The 9,248-nt window shown below is 57.7% G+C and overlaps 1 protein-coding gene across 1 annotated transcript; it reads left to right on the forward strand.

The window, feature by feature from the left end:
* The first annotated feature begins 387 nt into the window (after positions 1-387).
* On the forward strand, positions 388-8,493 carry CSDC2 (cold shock domain containing C2). Its single transcript, XM_065658268.1, is given in 5 exon segments — positions 388-458; positions 460-589; positions 7,396-7,661; positions 7,961-8,083; positions 8,331-8,493. Coding segments are annotated over 5 exon segments (753 nt in total).
* The last annotated feature ends 755 nt before the right edge of the window (positions 8,494-9,248 follow it).

Raw genomic sequence — 9,248 nt, forward strand, 5'->3', positions numbered from 1 at the left:
GGGGGGCTGCAGGCTTGGGCAGGCGGGGAGAGCAGCTGCAGCGGCACGGGCAGGACTCAGGGTGACAGGGGAGAGGTTTGACCTGTCATGGGGGACCCCTTCTGGTCCAGACCTGGCCTCCCGGCCCCATCCCCTCTCTGGTTCCTTCCGGACCCGCATCCCACTGTCACTGCAGCCTGTGGGGCTGCCCCACTGCATCTATCTGTGCCACCGATGCATGTCACTTTGTGTAACTGGAGCGATGCAGCCCCCCGGGGCCAACCCTCGTCCCCTCCAGCTCCCCATCCAGACTCGCTCCTTTAAGCCTAGCTTAGAAATGACCGGCCTGATCCCTCCCACCTGCCCGCTCCCCCTGGCCTGGCCCTGACGTCAGGGGAAGGCGTGTGGATGCGTGTGTGTGCGAGGCGCACATCATACACACATCAGACACCGCGGATCCATCAGCAGGCAGGCAGGCAGAGAAAGCCCCCCCGAGCCGGGCTGCAGGCGAGACTGCTGCTCCTCGCACGGCACCGGAGGAGCGTTGGGCCCCGCTGAGCACTGATGCTTTGCAGAGCTCAGCTCCAGGGAGCCCATCGCTGCTGAGGAGGTGAGTGAGGGGAGGCACAATGGCCATCCAGCTTGCCTGGGCCGTTGTAGCTGAGGGCTAAACTTTGCTTTCCACCTTTTCCTTTCAAAGCCGATTTTTCCTTTCGATGGCGGAGAGGTGTGAGGATGAAGCGTGACTTCCCTCCTCCGGTTTGGTTATTCCCCACCAGTCTCAGGAACAATGATTCCTCTGGGGGTGGCGGTGGTGGCGTTGTACGCCTGCTTTGGCTTTGGGGCAAATAGCCGGGGCTTTGCCACTGAGGGCTGAGATCAGCTGGGACCCACCTCTCCAATTGCCGGGTAAGGGGGAGGCGATTTGTAAAAAAATGTGTCTTATTAAAGCGGGCTGATAATGATGGGGACTTGAATAGGGGTTTCTTTGGGACTGGCTGCACTATTCATTCCTGCAGATGGCAAGTTAGAGCCACAAAGGAGGAAGGAAGGACACAGACGAGGACATTTGTGCCAGGTCTTTGAACAGGCACTATTCTAATTAAAAAAAAAACAACAACAACAAAAAAAAACCCAAAACCAAAAAACACCTACAACAAAAAACCCAAATCCCACAAACTTGGTATTTGGGAGTGATGATTATGCATATATGCTTAAAAGGTAAATCAAGCCTCCATGATGGCTTCTCCCTTTGCCTCCCCTTTGCATCTGGCAGCCTGCTTGCTCTCTCCCAAGGCCTCTCTGAGTATTGGGCAGCCCAGTACTGCCTAAGGGAGCTTTTTATAATTGATCCATAAAGGTGACATTCATATTTTAGTGCTAAGTGGGCTGTATGATGGGCAAGACTATCTCGGCAGAGATCGCTGGAGTTGTGAGCGTGATTGGCTTAGCTGGGGAGGGGACGCTGTCAGTGTGTATTCCCCCCAAAACTGCCTAGTTTATTTTTCCTATAGTAATTTGTCTCAGTAAAGGGGTTTTTAACATGCAGGGTAGGCAAGGAAATTGCTTTGCTTGGTATTTAACTCTTAACGTCATGATCTGGTAACCAAAAAAGGGGGGGCGGGCAGGGGGGGTACTGAGAGGCTTTCATTAGCATCGGACAGAGACAGCATTTATAAAAACCTGCCAGACGCTGTGGCTGTGAGGAAGGGAGGATGGAGAAACCGAGCCCGGTGAGCACTGCGGTGGCCCTGCTCGTGGTAACCCCTGCCCGGAGCCATCCCGGTTGCCCACCTGGTTTCTGCCCTTCACGGCAGCCCCCCGGGAGATGCCAGTTCGGGATCTCTACTGGCCACCATGCTGTTGGTGGGTTTCTCGACGCGTGAATGTGCCAAGCAGCTGAAAAGTGGGATTTTTGGTTTTGCATCGATCTCTGGGGACACGCTGCTGTGTCTGGAGGGGTGTAGCTCTTCTCTGTTTCAGCCCGTGTCTAGACAGGCTGGGTCTGGGGAGGGCATCAGCCTCCCCGAGGATGGCGGCGGGCCAGAACATCGCTTTCCCTGCTCCGTGGGGCGAGGAGATGGCTGCCAGCAGCCGGCTGCTGAGATGAGGTGTCTTTGTGACATACAGAGACCTTTTTGCTACTGGGGTGGAAGGAATAGGGAGGTAAACCTGACTCTAAGCTGGGGGCACTAGCAGTCACGGGGGATGGAGAAAACGTGATGGTGAGCAGCAGGCAAGAGCCCATGCGGGAGCTCGCTGGGAAAGGCAGCAGAGGGAAAATAAAGATAACCTCCGGCTCCTAGGCTGGGGCGGGGGGAGCGGCGGCACTCGGCGGACCCGAGCGTGGTGACAGACAGCCTCGGAACTGGGGGTTTGCAAAGGGATGTGGTGGTGTGAAAGGAAACAGCCCATAAAGGCGACGACAGGTCACGTCCAGAGCCGGAGTGTGACAGCCGCTGGCAGAGCTGCTGTCCGTCCGTCCATCCATCGTGGGCAGCCTGGGGGTTCTGGCGGATGGGAAAGAGCACAAAGAAGCACCGCACGGGAGGGCTGACTCGCTGAGGGCGATTAAGCCAATTAAATATGTATTCCCCCCGCCCAGCTTAGGGATGTGTGAGGGGTTTTTCTTTCGCTGCTGCTAATGAACGGGGAGTGGCAGAGGCTGGTGCCTCTTCAAAAGGCTCCTTTCCCCCTTCTGGGGGACCTGGAAAGGCTGTTTAGTTAAACAAGGTCACAGCCAGCACCCAAGTCAATGTGTTTGGCTTTAAAGAGAGGGAGAGAGACAGTGATTTTATTTGATAAACCGCAGACCTTTCAGTCGCTGGTGATGAATGGGGTACTTGGATCTAGAGATAAAAGCTGATGTGTCTACTGCCTGTCTGCCTTAATTGGCCTGGGTTTCTTCCTGCCTGCGCCTGCGAGCGCTCCTGACTGTCAGCTCGCCTCATCCGAAAAATATAAAAGCAAAGCTGGCTGCCGCTGCCGAAGGAAACCCTGTCACCAGAGGGCTCTGGGGTTTCGCTCTGAGATGGTTTATTTGGGGAGGGGGGAAGATGGACAGGGTGGGGGGAGTGCTTTTGACGAACTGCATCCTTGCAGGGAGTGCTGAGTTTGCTGCTGCTTACCCGTATGCTTGGCTCAGAGGTCTGTCCCCCTGGGAGACCCTCAGAGCAAAACCACCGAGGGAGGACAAGGAGAGGGAGGTGGAGGTCTGGCAGCGGAGCGGGGTTTCGCTGGAAAGGCTTCCCATGCCCCGTGGCAGAGCTGGGCTGCTGCAGCCTCTGCTCGCCTCCTCCAGTGACCCGGATTTCATCCCTACACCGTATACATTCGTGAGGTGGACATGGTGTTGTGAGTGGTGTCTGCCAGGCTGGGAGAGACCAGGGGTGGGGAGACATGCTCTTGGCCCTGGTGGAGGTTAGCATGGTGATGGAGGAGAGGGGGAAAATGCCTCCCGTGCCGCAGGTGCCCCCTCCTTTTCGCCCGCTTGGGCTGCAGCATGGAGAAAGGGCTGGGGAGAGGATGGTGGGGTGGCACACAGGGAGGGAAGAAGGACAGGAGAGGCTTTTCCTGCTCTCTGTCTGGGCTGGGAGGGGAGGAGACATGGGTGAGGACATGCTGTGTGCCTCCTCTTCTCTCAGTCTGCTTTTGCCCTGAGTTTAATTTCCTCAGTCCTTTTGTTTGCTGTGGGGATTTAAATGAGGCAGGAAGCAGCATACAGGCCTGGAGCCCCGCTGTGGTGCCAAAGCTCCCGCTAAGCCTCCGTTTCACCGGCACCGGGAAAGCTGGGCGTTCAGCTGCTGGGCCCCAAAGCTGACCCACAAATTTGGGGTGCTCAAGCCAGGCGCTGTAGACGGGCAGAGCGCTGCTGGCTGTGGCAACCAGCCTTGGCCTGGCCGCAGGACAGGGGTCTCTGTTCCAGACCCTGGGGCAACCTCGGCTGCTGCCTGTGGGCCGTCTGTCTCCTCTCTGCCAGCAATGCCCAGCATTCTCCTGCTCCCCACCACCGCTTGTCCCCCGAACCATGGAGCCTCCCAGGGCACCCCAGCCTGTGCTGGTCACATAGGTGAACCTGGAGCAAACCCACTCTTGGTTGCCACTTCATCTGCCCGTGCCATTTTGTCCCTGCAAGGCTCCCTTTCTTGCACACTTCTTCCCCTTCACCTCTTGTTTTTCTTTTGCTTCTGGGAAACTTCCATTTTTCCAGTCCTTTGAGGACCTGCCAGAGGAAGCTTTTTCTCCTGGCACCAGTCAACCCCCTCAGCATACTAATAGTTTGCTCCAAGCATCGTTATTCAGGGTAAATACCCTCCATTGTCCGTAATCTGGTGGGGGAACCAAAAGGCCTTGTCAGCGAAAGCGTGCACAGAGGAGGCCCGCCATGGTGAAGCCATTTTCATAGTGGCGGTTCCGTGATGTGACAGAGAACCAAGGGCTGGTCCCCCTAAATCGTCCCACTTACAATCATAGAATAGTTTACATTGGAAGGGACTTTCAAAAGTCATCTAGTCCAACCCCCCTGCAATGAGCAGGGACATCTTCAACTAGATCAGGTTGCTCAGAGCCCCGTCCAGCCTGGCCTTGAATGTCTCCAGGGATGGGGCATCTACCACCTCTCTGGGCAACCTGTGCCAGTGTTTCACCATCCGCATTGTAAAAAATTTCTTCCTCATGTCCAGCCTGAATTTCCCCTCCTTTAGTTTAAAACCATGACCCCTCTGTCCCATTGTAACAGGCCCTGCTAAAAAGTCTACATCCATCTTTCTTATAGGCCGCTTTCAAGTACAGAAAGGCCACAATAAGGTCTCCCCCGAGCCTTCTGGTCTCCAGACTGGACAAACCCAACTCTCTCAGCCTGCCCTCATAGGACTTGTCCAGCCCTGACACCTCCTGGGAAGGCACTGGATCTTGCAGGGACACTTGGGGACCACATGGCTTTTCGCTGCCCAAAAGCAGCCAAGCTGCTCGTCAGCACAGGCAGGGCGGTTGGATGGGGGTACAGACAGGAGCAGAGAAACAGCTTGGTGGCTGCCCTGGCTTTTGGGTGTCTCCAAACTCCTCAGGCACGGGGGCAGGAGATGGTGAGCCTGAGACTGGGAATGGGAGAAGGAGATGCTGAGCCAGGGTACAGGGAAAAGATGCTGAGACCAGGCACGGGGGCAGGAGATGCTGAGCCCAGTGGGCCGGGATCCAAGCAGCCCCGATATGGGGTGGGCTGTGGAGCAGAAGGCAGGTGCATGTGCCCCAGTTGCTTCATGGCAGTGAGGGGCTGCTGAAATGCATGAAGGGGGCAGATGGGAAGCCAACGAGGGGAGAGACGTTTTGGAAGGGTTTGCAGCTGCAGCTGGAAGTCTTCTCAGAAAGCAGGAGAAAAGTGGTGGCTTCTGCCTTGGGGTGGGACTCTAGTGTGGCCTCTGTTGCCTGGACCTCAGGGTGAAGCTCTGCAGGGCGGGGAGGGGGCAGCTGTCAGGACACTGAGGTGTGGATGGGCACCAAGGCTGGACTGGCAGCAGTTGGGACCCAGTGGCAGGCAGATCCCCTGGCAAGGGAGGCAGGCAGAGGTGGGTGAGGGGAACAGGAGTCGTCTGGTCCTTCCCCAAAACTTCAGCTGCTCTAGAAACCTTTTCCCATGTCCTTGGTGCCTGCTAATTTCAGAGCAGAGGTGACCCCCTTTCACAAGTCCCCGCAGGGCCTCTGCATCTCAAAGGGCCATGAATGAGTCAGAAACCAAATTAAATATTCTCTGGGTTTCCTGGAGTGTGCAGGTGTAGTCCCAAAAGATGCCGCACGCCCCAGTGGGGTGGGAAAGGCTGGAGGTGGTGGCAGGGAAGGGGATGGTAACTCCACGGAACATCAGGCTTCGCAGCTCCAGGCGATGGGGAAACCTCCGAGCCTGAGGGATGATGGAGATGAGTGATCCCCCACCCAGCAGCCCCAAAGAGTGGTGCCCCCAGGCAGCTGCTGGCATGGGGCACCCCGAGACAGAGGCACCGGGCATCAGATGCAGCAACTGATGGGAAGATAAATTGTCAGAGCAAAGGCTTTCTGAGCAAGCGGCCGCAGTGCTGATCACGCACCAGAGCATCTCACTGGGAGGCTTAAAAGTGCACAACACCCCCAATTTCATGCTCTGGGTGGTTCTGTGAGGACAGCCATGCCCGTGCTTGCTCTGGCTCCTGCTGTTCAGCAGGCGTCCTGGCTGTCAGGCCATGTCTTGCACATCCTCCAGCAGCCAAAGGTTGCGGGGTTTCTGCCTCTTGGGGCTTTAACTCCTTGCAAACCACATGATGCCAGCCAAAAACTGGAGCCACATGACTGCAGCAGCAGGAGGTTGTGCTTGTGTCATGGCTTGTCTGAGGTGCCTGATGGGTGTGTGTGCTGTGGGTGTTCCCACAATAGCCTCTGGGTATCCCTTCCCCATAGAGGTGTACCTGGGTGGGCAATCAGTCACTGGCTGTGACTGGGGTTGGATCCTAAATCACATAGCACTGGGGCACCCTCCAGCAGTGGGGAGACCTCAGACCCCTGACCTTGACTTTCCCATTGTCTCAGCCTTTTTCCTTCACCCTTTCAACAGAAATCTCAGGCAGGGGAGAGATGTCAGAGGCTGAGGCTGCGGGCCAGGCGTGCTGGCACTGCGTGGGCATCCTTCCCAAAATGGTCCCTGCCCATGGCAGCCCATGCTAAGCTGCTCCCTCTCCCAGGGTGTGCTTTTTAGCAACTTCATCTCTAATATGTGGGATTATCCCGGAAAATAAAAGCTAAAGCCACAAACCAGGCTCTTTCCTTCCTCAGGATTGATTTGCTGGAACATCCCAGGTTGCTCCAAGCCAGGATGGGCTTCCCAGGGCAATTCCCAATGCCGGGTGTTGGTGCCCAGTACCAAAGGCCAGCGGCATGCTGCCTGCCCCCACAGATGTGGGGCTGGGAGCAGAGGGGGCAATTATTATAGAATCATAGAGTATCCTGAGTTGGAAGGGACCCACAAAGATCATTGAGTCCAGCTCCTGTCCCTGCATGTGACAACCCCAAAATTCACACCATGTGTCTGAAGGCGTTGTTCAATTGCCTCTTGAATAGTGCCAGGCTTGGGGCCGTGACTGCCTCCCTGTTCCAGTGCTCCATCACCCTCTGGGGGAAGAACCTTTTCCTAATGTCCAACCTAAACCTCCCCTGGCACATCTTCCTGACATTCCCTCGGGTTCTGTCACTGATTACCAGAGAGAAGAGCTCAGCGCCTGCCCCTCCTCCTCCCCTTGTGAGGAAGCTGCAGCCACCATGAGGTCTCCTCTCAGTCTCCTCATCTCCAGGCTGAACAAACCAAGTGACTTTAGACTTTATTCCAGGCAGTAAACTGACCCCGCCAAAAGCCCCCCTGGGGTGCCTGTAAACGGTCCCTTCTTTGCTCCCCAGGTTACTGATAGCAGACTCGTGTGCCCGGGTGCCCTTTCTCCTGCCGCCCACCCGCCCATCCCCAAAACGGAGGAGCCCGCCGACCCCACCATGTCGTCGGACCCCAGTGCCCCACCAGCAGTGCCACCCCTGCACTCCCCCAAGTCACCGGTGTGGCCCACCTTCCCCTTCCAGCGGGAGGGCAGCCGTATCTGGGAGCGGGGCAACCTCCTGCTACGGGACCTGCCCAGCCCCCTCCCCACCAAGAGGACCAGGACCTACTCGGCGTAAGTACCCAGCATGGGGCGAACGCGTTTGGGACTGTCCAGCTGAGCTGAGCAGGGACCATGGTCACCAGCTGCGCCCAAAGAACCCATTACACCTGGTGCATGTCACCATTGCAGCACCTGGCATCACCGCACCAACCTGCCTGGTTGCTGCGGGTGGGCGCCATGCCCTCTCCCAGGGAATGCCACATTTCCACAGCAAACCCATGTCATAGCAAACCTCTCCCCATGCTGTCTCCTGGGTGAGTGCAACTGGTGGGACATCCCCCTGCCTTATCTCTCTGCCTTTTCTCCTGCAGGACAGCACGTGCCTCCGCTGGCCCCATCTTCAAGGGCGTCTGCAAGCAGTTCTCTCGCTCCCAGGGCCACGGGTTCATCACTCCTGAGAACGGCACAGAGGACATTTTTGTCCATGTGTCTGAGTAAGTCTGCGGGTTACGTACTGCCGGGGGAGCTGTGCCATCAGCGTGGGGCTGGAGACTCATGGGCTGGGGTGGGAATGTCTCCATGGGGTGGGGATGGGGCTCTGCCTGTTTTCTAACCCCAATCATTGGTGGGTTTTCTTTCCCAAAGCACAGCGGGTAGGTGGGGTGCCTTCCTTGGTGCTGGGTGGTCTGGGGCAGCAGTCCAACTTTTGGCCCCAGCCCCACCGCCTCTCCTCTCCCACAGCATCGAGGGGGAGTACGTCCCAGTGGAGGGGGATGAAGTGACGTACAAGGTCTGCCCCATCCCTCCCAAGAACCAGAAGTTCCAGGCGGTGGAGGTGGTCCTCACCAACTTGGCGCCCCACACAAAGCATGAGACGTGGTCCGGCCAGATCATCGGCTCCTAGGTGCCTGGGGAGGCGGCCGGCTGCTCAGCCCCACAGAGCAAGCCTGCCCGGCCACTTGCAGGGGGTGCGGGGGGAGCCAAGGCAGCAACGGGGCCGGGGCTGCCCAAAATTACGCAGGCATTTGCGTTCAGTGTCTTTTATAAGGTTACGGTTTCCTTTCTCTGTGTGTGTTCGTAAGTGTCTGTCGAGGAGGACAGGGGAAGCAGAGCCCTCCCCTGCTGCCCCCCAGCTCCGGGGGTGGCACCGAGCCCCATGTCCCCTTCCTTGCCCCTGAAGCCATGGGAGCAGGGGAACCTGTCCTACTCCCTGGCACCCTGGCTGCCCTGGGCTGAAGCAGGTGCTGAGAGCTGGAGGGGGCTGGGGGGCTTCAGCTCGTCCTCCTGAACCCCGCTCTGGCAAAGCAGGTACTCTGCTTGGTCCCACTGCCCGCTGTGCATGCCGTGGGGCTGGGGGGAGATGGGGCGGTGTGGGGTAGCGTATCACTGTGCGGGGACTGGGTGGCTGAGACCCGTCCCCATCTGAGCTGGCAGCTCACTGCACCCACCTGAGCCACATCCCTCCAGCAAAAGATCTCAGGTCAGCAGTGCCACGGGGAGGCGAGTGGCTTACAGAAATAAAAAGCTCAGTTTTAAGGGGCAAATGGCTGCTGGCAGGGCACAGGGGTGCTTGGCATTGTGCCCAGGGGGGCTGTGCCTGGATGTGGGTCAGGGGTGCACTTGGCGCTCTGTGCTCCCCACCACCGCTGGGCTGGTAAC

The sequence above is a fragment of the Caloenas nicobarica genome, chromosome 1 (genome assembly GCF_036013445.1).
Source record: "Caloenas nicobarica isolate bCalNic1 chromosome 1, bCalNic1.hap1, whole genome shotgun sequence".
NCBI lineage: Eukaryota > Metazoa > Chordata > Aves > Columbiformes > Columbidae > Caloenas > Caloenas nicobarica.